This window comes from Motacilla alba, chromosome 1 (genome assembly GCF_015832195.1).
Source record: "Motacilla alba alba isolate MOTALB_02 chromosome 1, Motacilla_alba_V1.0_pri, whole genome shotgun sequence".
Classification (NCBI taxonomy): Eukaryota; Metazoa; Chordata; class Aves; order Passeriformes; family Motacillidae; genus Motacilla; species Motacilla alba.
Window position 1 is genome coordinate 49,708,233 of NC_052016.1, and position 17,481 is coordinate 49,725,713.

Sequence of the window (17,481 nt, forward strand, 5' to 3'; positions counted from 1 at the left end):
TACTGCAGATTGAAAATCAAGTGTTTCTTTAATATAATATGCCATTTATACAAAAAAATGATCTTAAAGCATACCTAAAAGGAATACAGTTATTTTTCTGAACTTATTAAAGCGAAGACAGAAATGGCAGCTATTCTGATGGCAAACATAAACTCCCCAGTAAGTAAAGGTGAAATAGGGTTTCAACAATGATAAAATTTTTGAAATTATAATTTTCATCGTACAATGATAACTTTTCACTGTACAAAGTAAGCTGCAATGAACAAAGAATGAAACATGAGTTTATTTAGAATGGATGAGTCATGTTACATATAAACTGCTCATTTTCTTTATATTTTAAGAGGGTATTCACTTCCTTTTTACCAGTGTGAAATAATAGAGATTAATATTAAGCTTTGAGGTTACAGTATGTTTACACAAACATTTTTCATTAATCATAATAATTGACTTACCCACATTAACTCAAAATGTTGAGAAATCAAGTCATAATTTCAGTTATTTCAGGATTTCTTTTTTTTATTATTTTTTTTTTTATTCTCTCTTTTAGAATTGGGTAGAAAAAGCAGAGAAAGAGAAACTGTTGTCAGACACCCTTGACCTTTCTGAGCTATTTCATCCAGACACATTTCTCAATGCCTTACGCCAGGAGACTGCAAGGTGAGGGAAAAATAATGTGCCTATTTGTGCTAATGTGCCGTTGTTCCTTATATGTGAGGATGGTTATTTCATTTTGAGGACACAGAGCCAAAAAGTTATGTCAATTGCTGTCATCAGCCATCTTATTTTTATTTCTTGCCTTGAAGTAGCTGTTACCTGTTTAAATACTTATTGGTGGTTTTTTTTTTTTTTTTTAGTTAGAGATGTATTTTTCTTCAAAGTAAGACTTAGTATCATATGGTACACATTGAAAATACATTGAGTTTGGTTTTGTGTTTGATATCCTGTTGTTACACGTCCGTGAGATTTACTGTATGTGTGTTTCCATTGCAGAGTAATGAAGTGTTCAGTGGACAGTCTTAAATTTACAGCTTCATGGAAAGGGCGAATACAGGAAGGCAAACTCCAAGTTAAGGTATTTTACTAGAATGTTTTACTAGGATTTTATGAGGATGTTTTATCAGTATAGTACAAGTCATCTGTCTGTAAACTTCCTAGAAAACTGAGTTATAAATAATTGGTGTACCAGAGGTAAAAAGGCTGGTTAATGGTATACAGCTACTAAAATGGCAGTGCAAAATTCCACAGAAATTAGAAAAGGAAGACAGTTATCTTTTTTTCTCCTCCCTGGTCACTGTTCTCATTTTAAAATTAAGCTTATTGCTCCATTCTCTTCAACCACTCTTAGATGAAAATTTAAGCTGCAATTTCATGAGTTAAAATCTTGCTCTTGTCCGGATAGAGGAGTGGCTGGTAGCCAGAGGAAATAAATATGTAAATCTGTAAGTCTAAGGCTATGTGTTAGCTTTTCTTTAATCACTGGAAGGACACTACTAAGGAAGGAAACCAAAGTAAACTATAAGATGACTAGTTTTTGATATGATAAAAACCCAAGAATTTCTAAATGATTAGTTAAGGCTACAACCAGCAGCCATAAAGTCACCACTGATTGCTTTGACAGCAAAGTAGAGATGAATCCTCCAATGGTTTAATTTAGCTTCTTAACATTCCAGGTAAAACTGCCACTTTGGTCAGCACAAGTCTCTGTTCACCTTTTTATACTTAATTTTGTAGGGCATCGACAAAGTAAGTTTCCTGTGCTGTCTTCCTACAGGTATGTTGATCCCAAAATAATGCTGCACAGCTACACATTCTGTGTTCAGCATGGAGCACAGCCCTCAAAACCACATCCTCACAGAGATACTTGTGCCCAGTGCAGGGCACTCAACAGCAACTGTGGGGCCCATGCAGCTAAAGCAGAGATTGCTGCATTTGGAGAGCGAGAACAAGTGGCAGGGCACCTTCTCTAGTCTGATAATGTAGATAGACACAAGGGTAGGGGAGATAGATATTAGGGTTCTGGGCTGGCTCCTGACACTGTCAAAAATTAATAATACAGAATATGTAAGATTTCATATTTCCAAAATGTTAATATATTGTAAAGCCAGTAAAGATAACTGTAATCATCCAGTCTGCCCTAAATACAGTGCAGTCTTTTGAACTTTGTTGAATGAATTCCTGTTGGATCTAGAGAATGTAATTTTGGAAATTCTTCAATCTTGATATTTAAGTAAGAGTAATGGTTGCCTGCTTCATGTCATAAGAAAAATGAGAAGACAGGGCTGTAGAACTTGGAGATAAATAAACCAGGGAACTTTAAAGGCTTGGTATAAAGCTGGTATATGACAAATATACCTGCAAGTCACATGGTCTCAGGTTACAGATTCAGCCAAGGCTTCTAAGGCCATAGCAGTAAGTCAAAACTGAGTCTCACATCTCAGACCAGTTGTTCTAGTAGGCTAGCTATCAGCTGCAGACTGTAAAAGCTTGAAGTTCTTCAAAACCATTTACATTTTTGAAAAATGTCAGAGGCCAATGTCAAGTACCTCCACTCCTAAATAACATTAACTCAGTATATTCATATATTAAAAAATATCACAGTGTTTTACAGTTGCCAGATTGAAAGAGCTGCTTGGCAAATAAAGAATGAAAGAGGTTTGTTACAGTATTCCAGTTTTTATTAAACTTCTAACTGAAGAGTCTTAAAAGAGACTATTAAACTTCTACTGTCTGAGAATTTATGTGGTAAATTTTTGGCAATACTAGTTAAAGTACACTGTTAGCAGTCTATATCATGTGTAGGCAAAAAGGTTAATGTATATGATCTAATGCTTTACAAAAATGTGTCATGTTCTAAGAGGGATTGAAAATCAGAAGAGAATTTTGTTTAAAAGGAAATTTTCTGAGCCACAAATAGAACAAGCAGTTAGGTGAGTGGTTATTTTTAGCAAAACATGAGAACCCTGTCAAGTTTCTTCACTTGATTTGAATATTATCTTTTTCCTCTGTAAGAGAAATACTCATTAATTCTCTATTAGTAAGAAACCACTAGTATTTTCACTGCTCCTTTTAATCCTTGATGAATAGAAAGGTTTTGGAACCCTTTGCAATGCTTAATATGTAGATTTCCCTACCATGAGTCCTTCCTCATGCTCATGGAGAACTGAAGGGAAACTTCCCCATTAGTAAAGCTATATACAACAGGGACTATAACTAGGGCATAACAGTGTCATTGATTCAGAAAAGCAATTCTCTAAAATGTATCTTGTTTGATAAGGATCCTCTGGATTGTACATTAAGGTTGGTTCACCAGAGCAGTATGAATTTTAATACTGTTAAAGTAAATGTTGTATCTACAGTTTCAAGAATTCAGGCTAACCTTGTTGAATGGGAACCTATTCCGAGTGGGAACTCAAAAAAAGAGAATTCCATCAGCAAAAAAAGATAGCTGAGACTTGTTTTATGCCACATAAATAAGAAATTGTAGCTTACCAGACTCCCCTACAGAAACCGGACCATGGCATAGGCTATTCTGAGGTTTATCAGTCTCAATAGATGCTACTGGTATTATTTCACTTAATGTAACTAACTCCACTGAGAGACTTGATTCTGTACTCACAGAGTACAGGGTCTGGGAGAGTCATGCTCAAGTCCCTGAATCAACAAATATTTAAAAGCCTAATAGAATGTCTCTGTTGAAGGACTGGCACAAGTAGGAATGCAGGTGAATTTAAACCTGATAGTCACACATACTTCATATAACTTTCTTAGGAAAACTGTCAGGCATGGTTTTGAAGATATGTTCTTCAAGATTTTTTCTTACTTTTTATTTTAAAAGGTTTTGATGACTTAGAGTTTGTTCTGTGATAAGGAAAAAAGAAGGAGATCTCCTTATAATCTGTATGATGAAAATGCTTTCTCGGTCTTGCTGTGATTTTAAAAAATGTCATCAAGCTTCAGGAATTGTAGATGGTTGATCTTTCTATGCCTAAAAATACAAATAATTTACCCTATGATCATCTGTAAGTTAGAAGCGTGCAGTTCTAGAACTGTCAGTGAAACTGCAAAGTAGGCAGAGGAACACTCAATCAGGCCAAGAACACACCTTAGTCCTATATGAATAAACAAACAAGATGTTAAAATATCAGTGTTAATTCAGGTGATGGTTTAGATGTATGATGTGGAGTGGATCTCCTCTAGTAGGATGTGATGAATATTTGATTTAGAATCTATTTGTATAAAATTACAGCTTCCTCAATATCACTTAGAATCAATATGTATGAAATTACATCTTCTTTAATATCGCTCCAGGTTGCTTTAACAAAAAGTACTGAAAACGTATGGCTATTGCACTAAAATTACATATTGATATGCAGATACATCTCTTCTGTTTGCTTTGTGCACTGATTGTGCTGTTGTACGACAGCAGGTAGTCATTCCTTTTGGCATTCCATTTTCTGTATTGTAGAAAAGAGTGAAAGAAAGGTAGAAACATGGTAAGAAACTTATTGGGTAGTAAGTAATATGACCTTGGGTAAAGCTTAATATACATAGTAAAAAATAAAAAATAACTGAGAGTTTCAAATTCACAATATGAGTATTAATATCAAAACTATACTCTTAGCAATGGACAGGTATATTATTATAAGGCCTCCTTAGAGGTCTTTTTTACCAGTATACCTCCATCTTGAAATACCAATAAATTAATGATGGAGGCCTGTGGAGGTAATGAAGTAAAAATATGACTTCCCAAAGTCTGCTGCAGTTTGGATTGTGTCATGGAAAATGATGGCATTAATTAGTAAGGGAAAATCTGTTGCAGAGAATTTGAAATTTGAAAACAGGCGTGCTTTGGACCATGGTATCAGCACACTTTCTACAAGGTATTTTAAAGAAACATAGTCTGTAATGTGTAAAAATAACTTTTTTGAACCTAAACTAGTACTGATAGCTGTGAACTGCCAAATTCTTTGTAAGAATTAAAAATTATGGTCAACTTCTGCCATTACTCTCTGGTGAGTTTCAAAGATACTATGATTATATTACAGCTGCTGTGAAATTCATGTCTTTCATAGTACTGGTAATTTCTCTATACTGTTTATTATAGAAATGAAAACATGGCTATGGGTGTACTCAGTCAAATGGTATTGGAAAGTACATTGTTCTAGTATTATTGGGTTTTTTTTCTTTATGTCTTTTAATATTGAATGAAAGTAAAAATTTGGTCTTAATCTTCAAAGGATTTTCTACCATTGGTTTCCAGGAGAAGTTTTCAAGGACTTTGGTATTTTATATAACTGTAATGTCAAAGGGACTGCCAATATAAAAAGAAGAAGCGTGCAGTAAAAAGTTTTTTCAATAGGTGACCTACTTCTATAGAATTTTCTTTCAGAGATGTTTAGGATGGCCAGATCTTTGAACACTCTTGCAACAAACTTTAAAACCTCTTCATTAGACCAATCTTTGTGCAATAACTTTGCCAAGGTTACTTATTCAACTATGGTCCCTAAAATATTCCCTGCAGAAAGCAAGAAGGACAGAAAGAATAACAGAGGAGATGAATCTTTGTAAAATTTGTTTGAAAGTTATACAAAAAGTCTACTCTGAACTTTCCATTTGGGGTTGTTTTGGTTCAGGTTATCCACAGCTTTGGTGGTTTTGCTGATAGTCCTAGTCTGTACGAAGCACAGGTTGCTCCAAAGAGCATTGTCCCTTCTCTGGTCACTGTCTGTCCAAGGAGAAACACAGCTTTGTTTTATGTCCTATTTAAATGCCATGTTTTATAGCATTTTCTTTTCATATTAGAATTTGTACATCTGCATCTTGCACATTGTAAGGAAGAGTCCCCAGCTCAGCATTAAAAGAGAAATATGAGTTTAAAGAAGTGAATTCTTGAAGAGTGTAATGCCTGTCTACAATCAAAAGAATAATCAGATATTAAAAATGCAAAATTCAATCTTAGCTAGTTTATAGTTAATGTATTATAATGAAAACCCCCTAACACTGGGGAGGAAAGCATTACTTTTCAAGCATGGCAGTAACCCACATTATGTTACTGTTTAATTCCATCTTTTGGCATCAAATACATAATTTTAGAATACTAAAATTACCTAAGGAAATTATATCCATTATATCTTCTGTGATACTGATCTTCATTGTAACATCATACTTTAACCTCTTTTTGCAATCTCATAGATGTTTCAAAATTTCTTGCAGGGAAAAATATATTAGAAAATGACATTTTTCTCCATTTTGCTTATGTGATCAGTCATCCAATTTCCAGCAACATTGTATTTCCTAATTCCAGCACTGCTTTATGAACCTTGCACTTGGTGAAAGCCAACCTCAGTATGATACATTTAATTCAAGGCTTTGGTATGATAGTATAACAGACAGATGATTTTCAGATTGTAGCTTCTGTTACAGATCTGCTGCAGCTGGATTGTTAGCCTTTTGAAAAGCTGCATAAAAGTTATTATTGAATTAAGTTTTATTACTGCTAAAACTGAAGTTCTCACTTCAGCAGGCCAAAAAAAAACCAAAAAAAACCCCCAATAATAACTATTATTATTATTACTATTACTATTATTACTATTACTATTATTATTAGCAAACTAGTAGTATTTGTACTGAGGAAAATAAAGCAATCAGCAAATATTCGAATTTTTTTTAAGGAATCTAGAATAGATGTCACCAACTTACAGAAGACTCCAGAGGAAAAAAAAAATAGAACCTGTAATTCAGAGGCTGAAGTTACTTAATTAAAAGAAAACGCTTGAAATGTTGCAAATAAAGCATTGCATAGTTACTTAAAGAAGCATCTGTGATTCTTATTTAATTTTCTGCCAAACAGCAGTATGTCTAAGAAGTCTTGAGTAAGTTAAATAAAATTTTCTCTCATATTATTTCAATACATTTTGTTTGCCTCTGGAAGCTGTGTAGTTGCACATTCCATTCTTTGAAAGCTGGGCTCAGACTTCCAAGCAGGAAGTTACTGCTTATTGCAGTGATTGTTCTTCTCTTCTTCTCAACATTGTAATGATTGTGAACTTGGCTGTTGCTATCATAATTCCATTAATCAAATGCCAGGCAACTGCAGTTTCATAATTAATGACATTTACAGGTATTTTTCTCCGGCATTTCAAAGAATGTGAATCCAAATCAGAGGAAGTTCACAGTGAAATGTGGTCCAGATCTTGCTTTTAAATCATGTTTCCTATTCTCACAAAGAACATAACAGTAATTAATTTCCTGTTATTTAAAAATTTCGTCACAGTAAAAAGGTTCAGCATTTATTAAAGCACAGTGTAATCATTATTGACATTTTAATTCTGTTATTTATGTTTGAATATTTTATATTTCCATGGCAGATCAGTGGCTTACAACTGGAAGGTTGTCGTTTCGATGGAAATCGACTTTCAGAAAATCTGCATGATTCTCCCAGTGTGTCATCTGTTCTCCCTTGTTACATGGCCTGGATTCCACAGGTACTAAATTATTAAAAGCCCTAAACTTTCAAGACCCATAATTTTATTTTTTCTGTGTAGTAGCTTTTCAGTATGATGTTGCTGACCTGTTTTCCTTTCATTTCAAAATAAAAATCACAGTCTTTACTAGGAAAAGCAGTTACATTATTTAAAACAGAAACTTATTATAATTATTGTTTATATTCTTTAGCTTATATTGCTTAGATGAAGGCAAGGGCTTTATTTCAGTCATACCTTAGTTTCTTTGTCTTTTAAAAACATTAGCATATTTTCAAACCTGTATTTAGTAAATATATACATAAATATTGTATATTATATATTATAAATATTATATATTTAGTAAATATATATCTAGAAATATATAGGGGGCTCTGAGACCCTGGCATGCAGCCAAAGACACGTGGGGTTTTGATCTTAGCCCATGGAGCAAATTACCTACTCTGTATGAAGAATTACGAGTCACAAAAATTTAAGTAGCATAACAGTAGTTGTCACAGGGTGAAAAGTGAAATGTTGGGGATTTTAGAATGGAGGTTTGGGCATGCCCTGTCCTTCTTTCTTCTTCCTAACCTCCATGATTTGGGTGATGTTGGCAGTTACAGATTGGTTTAGAGTAGAAAGTCACTGTCTGACATAGGTGATAGGTATTGGAATATAATTGTAAATATCAAGTACATACCTTATAGTATAAAAGACAACGCCAGCCCCATGGGAGGGCAGTGTGCCTTTGGCTGACCTGCTGAACAAATTGCGGCAGGCCAGAGTGAAAATGTTTTAGATAACAATTAATAAACAGCCTTGAGAACTACAGCCAAAGACTTCTGACTCCTTCTTCGACAGCTGGGTTGGGAAAAGGACTTTCTGACACATCTGGGGGTCGCCCTGATAGCGGAGACTCCCAGAGAGCTCCATTGCTAACACACTGCTGTATCCCAACTTAGTTTTTCTCTCACTGTTATTTGCAGCAGGGGAAATACAGATTATATTATAGTACAGCATTAGAAATATAAAGGTTGACAGATTTAGACCTTGAACACAGAAGTAAATGCTAGCCACCATCTGCACCATTGCTCCCAGCTTGGTTAGGAAAGAAAATACTGAAAATTTTTAAAAAAGGACAAAAATGAAAACGTCACAAAAGCTCTTACAAAGTTGACCAGTGAAAGATTTTTCAGTTTTTCGGTATTTACAGGGTTTGGTTTTTTCAGATAAATAAACAGATTTCTAATTTACTTGAGAGGTGGTGCATGGGATAAATAAATAATTGCCAGACATTCTAATATATTGGCTCAGTGGTGGATGGTGGAGGATGGTAATATGTGTGGTTTTCCATGGTAACACCAAATGGAAACACATTTTAAATGAGAATTCTAAGTAGTCCTCCCATTGTTCTGAAAAACATTCATCTTGTGTTTGAAATAAAACAGATTTTTTAGTATTTTTTGAATATGACTGTTTTTTTAAACTCCAAAGGTAGGATCCAAAAGTTATATGTGAAATCAGCAGAGACCTTTATCTGTAAAATTAAAAAATGAGATACTTCGATAATCAAGGAATTAAACTTTCTCAAATGTACTTATATTTAAATTAATAGCAGCTGGCATCTTTGTGTTGGAAAAAAAATATAGTTCTTATAAAACACAGGCCATAACTTGTCAACTGCCCACTTTTTAAATACAAAGTGTCGCTAAGGAGAGTTTTTCTGAATTGGTCTACCCTTCAGTTGTTTTACAATCGCTGTAAAAATTGACTGTAATCAAATATTGTGCTCAGAAACCAAAGCAGAATTGGATATCATTAATTTCCCTTAATTTCATTACCTCTTCTTAGGAGAAGAGTGCATAAAATTGAACATACTATCTTAGAATTCTTAGGTTTTGAACTTGTTTTCTTTTCTCCATAAATGCATCTTTTGAAATCTAGTGAGCAAAAGTATAATGTAATACTTTGAAGTAATTTTCAACCAGACTTAACTTCAACCTACGGGATTTCTCTGAGAGAACCCCCTCAAAATCCTGCAGTGCTCTAAACAGAATATTTTGATCTACTAACACTACGGTTATTCTCTTATTCATGCTTATTCTCATATTCTCATAAGCCTATTCTCTTATTCTCACATTAAACTGTGAAGAATCTTTCCAGTTTTAATCCACTGATGGATCCCCTGCTGTGAAGGGTGTCACTAAAGGGGATGGAACTGTGTGTGAGGCAGTCTGACCGAGAGAACTTTTGGACTCTACTTAAGCCTAGGACATAAGGATTTGTGACTCAAAAAGACTTCCACAGAATGGCTTTAACCCTCCAATAATGTGGTTCCTTAAAACATCAGTGGGATTGAGAAAGGCACAAGAGCAGATATTTTGTTTCTAAAAGTGTAAAAATGGGTCTTTGAAGGCAAACTGGCCAGCTTTGGGCTCCCAGCTTTGGCAAAATTTAAATTCTCTGATTAACAGTTTACTCTCAATCTAGCCAGCATTTTGTCTTCTTCAGGAGTGTTAACCAAGGGATAAATGGACTAAGTACAGTCCTGAGAACAGCTGAGTTCCTGATTATTAAGTTACTCTATACAAATATTACCACACATAAATCTTCTGCAAGGATTGAAACACTGTTGTCCAAAGGACAGGGGAAGTTGATTTTCAAAAGGAACAGCAAAATTCTTCAGTAATAGCTTTATACTTCACATGCAAGGCAAAGTGCTTGAAACAGTTATTGTTTGCATGTTTCCTTTTTCCTGTTTTTAGTTATTTTCTAATATTGGAGCATCACTAACTCATATTTGATGTGATTTGAGTTAAAATGACACTCATTTTTATTTAAAATTCTTTTCTGACAAGTGTGCTGCTTTGTTATCTGGTTCTTGAAAATCTGACATTTTCCTGTTGACAGGATGGGACATTTTGAGTGTGACAGAAAACATGCTTAATATATATCAGTTGAATCAAATCCTGAAGTATTTGCAATAACTAAATACATCATGGGTTGAAATTAAGTGCTGTAGGAAGTCTAGATGGAGTCTTTGAGCTCAATTCTGTGTTCACACATATGGACAGCACCCTATGCAAAGCCCTAGGAGGAAACCATCCAAGGCAGTTTGTAGTACAGGCAGCAGAGAGGAGCAGTTCAATAACGTAGCCTAAAATGGGTGGGGTGAGGTTTTTTGGAGTGTAGTTCTGCAGTATGATGCTTGCAGATATCTCAGATCATACCAGGGGCTGTGCCACAGTAGAGCAGAGTTTGCTGCAGGGATGGAGAGGGCAGTAGGGTCTGCCAGGGCACAGGCACCACAGCACTGCAGCCTGCCAGGATAGCTGCTCCCCACACTACAGCACAGGGGCTCCTGAACAGCTTTATCCCTGCAGGAAACTGATCTGCTCTTCCCTTAGCCTGGTTTGCAGACATTTTTGATGTGTGATGGCTGGGAGGGTTTTAGCTGAATGAAGATTTTTATATCTAGTTCATAGAATCACCCCTGTTATTTCCTTCCTGGTGTTTGAGTTATGGAGCGAGCAATTTTCCTGAAGTCTCTGCTTCATTCAATCCTTCTTCTTTAGTGTCCTGAATGAAGACTTCCTTGTCCAAGGCTGCAGTGTCCAAACTGTATCTTTAGATACCATATGAGTGGAGAATATTGCTTTCTCATGCTTTGTTGTCTTTTTGTGTGATAACTAAGTGCTTGTTTGTTGCCAGGATGCATATGGTCCATATTCTCCAGAGGAATGCATATCTTTACCAGTCTACACTAGTGTGGAGAGAGACCGTGTGGTGACAAATATTGATGTACCTTGTGGCGGAAACCAAGGCCAGTGGATTCAATGTGGAGCTGCTTTATTTTTGAAAAATCAGTAATCTGAAACTGCATCAATTTGTGAAGTTAAGAGACATTTAAACATCTAATTTCATATTTACTTAAAGAGAACTTTAGATGTATTGTTTTTATATTTTTAAAGCAATGGTTTATTAATTCCTGTTTATTTTTTTGAGATGTATTTAAATAATTCTACTTGAAAGAACTTCAGTGTATCTTTGTGGGATATTGTAAAAATTGACATGGCATTATTCAGCAAACTGCTAATTTGGATTGTTTCTCTAGATTGTAATGTGCTGTATTTCTTTCTTGAAGTTGTTGAAATCTCTTCTGGTTTGCTCAGAAATATTGAATAAAATTCAAAGTCTGCATTTTTCCTTTGATCTTTTCATTATCCTTTTGAAACTGTTATTCATATGCCTCTGTTATTTTGTAAAATAAAATTTTAAAATGTACCTTTTGTAACTAAAATTTAATGTTTTACTTGAAGATAAGAATCAGGATAAATGTTTCAGTCTCTTTCAATGATGTTTTACTTGTAATTGTATTTCTTTGTAGATAGTAAATAACAGGATTTTGATGAGCTTCATGTGGAGTTACTAAGTTAGATTACTATCATGGGTGTTATCCAGAAATTACTGAAAAAAAAATTATGGAACTGTACTAAGTTCCCGTAGAAATGTGCGCATAAAGGCCTGCAATAGCCAAACAATTCCTTAGACCAAAAATAAAAAATTTCATCCACTTGTTAAATGAAAGACAGAGAGATCTAACAGGGCTTTTGGTCTGTGACGTGAGAAATACCTGGAATCTTGTTCTTAATGCAGGATACCCAAGATGTGTTAGGTTGGGATGCTGTCATAGCATTGAAGTACAATTAGACAAAATCCTAAAATCCAGCAGGAAGCAGCATTACTGATATCTCAACATAGCAGTTGAAAGTGTCTAATTTTTAACTGGAATTACACACCTCATGAAGATATTTTTAAAAGCCAAAGGCAAAGCACCTTCTTGGTTGCTTGGAAAACAAAATAGATGTTTTCAGTCAGATATATCTGATAGATTTTATATTCATTTTGAAGTAGTATTTAAATTAAGACTATATTTCACTTTCCTAATATTTTTTATTGATGGTTTGAAGGAGAGAGAAGGAAAGCAGAGAAAAGATTGGTCCCATTCCAGGTCAACTTCCGGAAGCAAGTGTTTTTATCTCCTCTATTGTTCATGCCTTAAACTTGGTGTTAGGTCTCTATTTGGAAACTTTTCCATTTTAGTTGTTTTTCTAATCAAAAGCTGTCCTAAAATAATTTGATACAATTGAACATACATTTTTAAAATTGAATTCTGTCTAAAAGCAGAATAGACTTAATACTTTTCAGATAATTGCCTCATCTTCCTTTATATATTTCACTGTAATTCACTGAAGAGTAGAAGGGTAGAAAATTTGGAAAAAAATATTTCTGAAGAAGATTTTGGGGAAAAATGACAAAGTGTCTCAGAACAAAAGCACTTGTGTAAATCTATGTATAAGCTCTGTGAGGATTAAGAGGATGATTTGTCCAGAGAAAATATTCTTCCATACTAGACTTTGCTGAAGATGAAAAGTTTTGCAGAGGGCATACTTTTAATTCCCATAGGCACATGTAAAGAAGATGCTGCAACTTTCATTTTTGGATCCAGCTTTTTCATAAACTAGGCTGAATTTCAGCTCTCATATATCTCAAACTGAGGGATCAGTGTACTGGCTGTTTGGACCTGTTCGGACAAGGATGTCTGGAAAATAATACATCTTCTTTTAATCTACCTTGCACAGAAAGTAAAGGCCAGAGATGTAGTGGGTGGCTTTGATGACCCATCTTGTAATGGGAAATAAAAGTCTGTAATGGGAAATAAAAGTAGTGAGTGGTAGAAACCCTGAAAGGAATCATTAGTAGAATATTCTAAGGATTTCCTTGTTCTGGTTTTTTAAAATTTTTTTCTCTCCTCTTTGTAAGCTTCAAAATGCCTTCCATATTGCCTGGAGAGGTATGATTATTATTTAAAGTCTCTCCTTTCAAGTCTCCTCTTGCTATATATTTAGTCTTACTGATTCTGCTAATATACAGACATTGATCCTATCACAAAGAACAGATATAAAAGAGACTCCTCCCGACCTACCACACCATGTTTCTATTTCAGGGTCAGGAACTGATTCAGTTTCTTACTGATGACTTGTCTGTATCCTAATCCCTCAGAACTGGCCTATCTCTGGAGGTTTGTAACCTTTTCTATCATCCACTACTGCCATGGATTTAGAACTGTGGAATATTTCTCGGCTCACAGCATCAGGAGTTTTGTTCCCACACACACATTCATGCATTTCTGTCAGAGCTTTCTCTTAGCTAGCTTGATTAAATCTCATTTTGTTTGGTTGTCCTCTTAGTTTAGAGCCCGTTCACATTACTGGAACTGTCTGTTTGCTTCTGCTCTTTCTAAGACCTTCCCTGACTGATATGAAAAAAACCCAAGCTTCTTAATGTTTAACTATAACTGGAGCATGGAGGTATATTTTTACTTGGACAGATCCTGTAGGAAGGAGCCCATTGAGGCTGATCTTTGTTACAGATGTGAAAGGCTCTCTCTTCTGAGGTGTCTTTGATGTCTTTATTTTTTTTTCAGCACAGGACAAAAAAATTGATTTAAATGTCAATCTAATTTTTCAGCTTTAAATCTGGTAGATTTTTAATTATGTAATATTATCATCATAAAAATACCCCCAAACCTTGGGAGCTGTATATTACACTCGCAGTGTACTAAGCAGTGTGTTTGATACTTATTTTAAGTGATTTAAGTTGACTAATCTATCCTTCTCATAACTGGAGTTATTAACCTATTGTTTTAGATGGCTCACAGATGACCTTAGGAGGAAAAAAGAAATTACTTATCATGTGTTTCTTGATACATATTGTCTGTTTGCATTGTATAATGTGCTGTCTTTCTACCCAATGTTGTAATCTAAATGAAAGATACTATAGATAACTGCTACTCTAGATCATAGGAATTGTATTTTTGGCATTAAAAACAGAACTGAAGAGTTTTTATTACCACCAAAGTGCAGTTGTATCACATGCATAGGCCATTGAGAAGTATGAATCAGGAAACATAAGAAATAAAAACATCAGAAATGCCTTAATGGTCTGAATAGGGTTTGAAAGAATCTTTTCTGCTATTCAGTTTCAAGGGTATAGGAACTTGTAAGACTAAAAAGAGATACATAAAGAGATCTTAGAAAACATACATTACTGCTCTGTAAGCACTCTCTTTTGAAGACTTGAGATCGGCAAATCTTCAAGAAGTGCAAATTGTTATCAACAGAAGTCAAAGTGCAAAGTGAAAAAAACCTCAAAAGACAAGAAAACCTTTGAAAATAATGAAGATTGTGCAGTAATATCTTAATGTCTTTAAAATACAAATATTTTTTTTTCCAAATGCATATATTTTGACTTTGAGAAGGAACAGTTTCTTCCTTTTACACCTTACAGCAATCAAGCTTCTGTGATATATTGATGCTGTCCTGCATTGGAAGATGTGCTGTTTGGTGCATTTAGCAAATTCACTGCAAGTGTACTGACACAAAGTGTGCTGTGTGCCCAAACAGAAGAATACAGGTTTGTTAAAGAGTCAGACTCACTTTGTGCTGTTAGAAACAAGACCTATGATGTTGATAGAATACCTCACATGTCTTAGTGCTAAGTTAAGTTGACTTAGATTTTTTTTTCCCAGAAAATTTTTGGAATTTCACTAAAATCCAAATGCTGCAGTGGAAGGCAAGTTATGCAAGTTATGCTGAGTATAAATAGAACTGGTGATGCAAATTGTCTTTCTCCTCTGTTTCTTTATTTCTGCTTTCAGAGACCAATACTCAGAACAGCAGTAATTTGTCCCAAAACAGCTATATCACTGTTAGAGTTGAAGGGGGAATAACCTGAACGCCATGCTCAAAAGCATCAAATATGAATTATATGAGTTCTTAAACTGATAGACTGTCTTTCAACTACAAAAATGGGTTTGCATAAATTCTACTTAATATTGGTTACCATAATAAAAATGTGCAGCCTTTACCAGGACTAGAAATTTCCACATGAAGATTTACATAGACATTTTTAATTCCCTTTAATTTTTACATTTTTAATCCTTTGCAGATGAAAGGTGTGAATAAGAAACTACACTTGGGAGAGTCTGAAGACCAATAAGGAGTGGGTCACACTTGAGAAAACAAGCTCAGCCTCTGTGGGTACTTATGCTGTGTTCTCCTCTGAAGATGTGCAGCTTCATCAGTGCACTGGAGTTCTTCACAGCTCAGAAGCTTCTCTGGAAACCCACGTGCCTGAGAGGCCATCCTCCTTCACCTCAGCTCACAGCCTTCAGTCAGTGAGGCTGCATAATTCAGCCCCATCTCCTGGAGCTGCGTTTCATTTCAGATACTGAAGCTCCTTACAGCAGAGCTCACCAAATGAATGTGTTTTAAGAACTGCCAGTCTATAAAATCTAGATTTCCTCCTAGTTCTCATGACCTAGAAAGCAACAGAAGAGGGTTTTTTTCACTTTCTGTGTGTTTGGTGCAAACAGAAAGACTTTTCACTGGCCTGCTTTAGAAAATCAAGGAGCAAAATTGGTGTTCTTTGAAGAGCTTCACAAGAACTACTGTTAATATGGGCTACAATGTGCCTCACAAATAGTTCTTAGGTTACAATCTTTGTGGAAACTGAGGTGATTATTTATTTTTATTTTAAAATTGATTTAATTTGGCTTAATTATAGCACATAAATAATCATGATAGAATACCCAGAGATTTTTGTACAGGCTAGTTCTAGAATGGGTGTGTAGGTATGACAGGCTACTCAATGCAAGAATTCGGGTATCGCTCTGTGTGAGAATATGCCGCAATTCTACTTCTTCCTCATCAAAGCCATCTGCATTGCAGTGTCTTGTCCAACACATAAATTAACTGAGAGCACGTGCCATTTGAGCGCAGTGTAAATGAACACCCTGTCTGGTGTTCATTCTTGCTGGGTGATCCTATAAAGGAAGCTGCCTGAACTGCAGTAAGCAGGTGCCCTAGGTGGGTGTCAGATCTGTGTGCTCTAACTGGGAACAGTTTCTACAGAAGTGTCAGAATTGCTACTGCCTTTGCATCTCAGGAGACAGCAAGCTGCCCCGGGTCTCTTTGGAAAAGTCTTAGATATATTTTTCATCATCTTCCCCCAGTGTTAGATCTACTTAATTTTTCAGTGCATCAAATATGGACTCTTCTTATTATTCTTATTCTTATCTTATTGTTATCTTCTTAATATTATTCCTATTAACAGATCAGCCTTGGAAAAAGTAATTAGTAATCATGCTTATGAAATGTTTCAGATAGGCAATTTCATTGTCAGAGCTGTCTGACTCATCTCAGCCCCTGGCAAGGTGAGTTCTCCTCATGCAATCCCACATGGTATTACTGCCATGCCTAAGAGGATTTTCATACACTTTACCTACTGAGATCGGGAAGAAATGACAATGTCTTCAGAGCACTTTTGGGATGGGCATGGTCATATCAGCGTTTCCCACTAGATGGTACTGTGGACTAGACCCTGGTAGAGCCTGGCACAGGGGACTGAGATGAGTTTGGAAGGTAAAGACAATTTATAGTCTATACAACATTGCATCGACAGTCTGTTCCAGAGGAAATTTCTTACAGTAGTGCTGAATAAGCAGCTACATCTTAAAAAAAAATACTTCTAGTTAGTTGTGATGTAGTTCTTTTTAGAAATAAGTGATTCAGCAAGTGAATTTCTCCTTCCTTGTTTGTGCAAGTGGAAAAGGCACTGACTGGCCACTCTGGCCTGTTTGCAGCTATTTCTGTAGATCTTCAGTGCCTGCATAGGAAGAAGGAAGAGTGAGGAGAAGAGTGCCCTTGCAGCATGGAAGGCCACCAACGTCCTGCTCTGCACCAGACAGAGTGTGGCTGAAGAAGGTGATCCTCCCCTGCCCAGTACTGGCAACACGGGTGTGCCATTCTGGGCCCAGTGCTGGGCTCCCGGTGGACACACAGATATATTGGACCAAGTCCAAACAAGACACTGGAAAACTTGAGACAGTTCACCAAGTTGGTCAAAGGGCTGGAGCACATGACTTAAGGGAAAAGGCTTAAGTAACTGGCCTTCT

General features: G+C 35.6%; 1 protein-coding gene across 2 annotated transcripts in view; it reads left to right on the forward strand.

The window, feature by feature from the left end:
- Positions 1–11,663, forward strand: part of DYNC2H1 (dynein cytoplasmic 2 heavy chain 1) — a 144,033-nt gene extending 132,370 nt beyond the window's left edge. The window contains exons 86-89 of one of the 2 annotated variants that reach the window (XM_038129614.1): positions 548–657; positions 991–1,072; positions 7,368–7,484; positions 11,175–11,333. In XM_038129614.1, coding sequence (XP_037985542.1) covers positions 548–657; positions 991–1,072; positions 7,368–7,484; positions 11,175–11,333 — 468 coding nt within the window. Of the gene's footprint in view, positions 1–547; positions 658–990; positions 1,073–7,367; positions 7,485–11,174 lie in introns of both variants that reach the window. The other variant, XM_038129603.1, reaches the window with a different exon arrangement.
- The last annotated feature ends 5,818 nt before the right edge of the window (positions 11,664–17,481 follow it).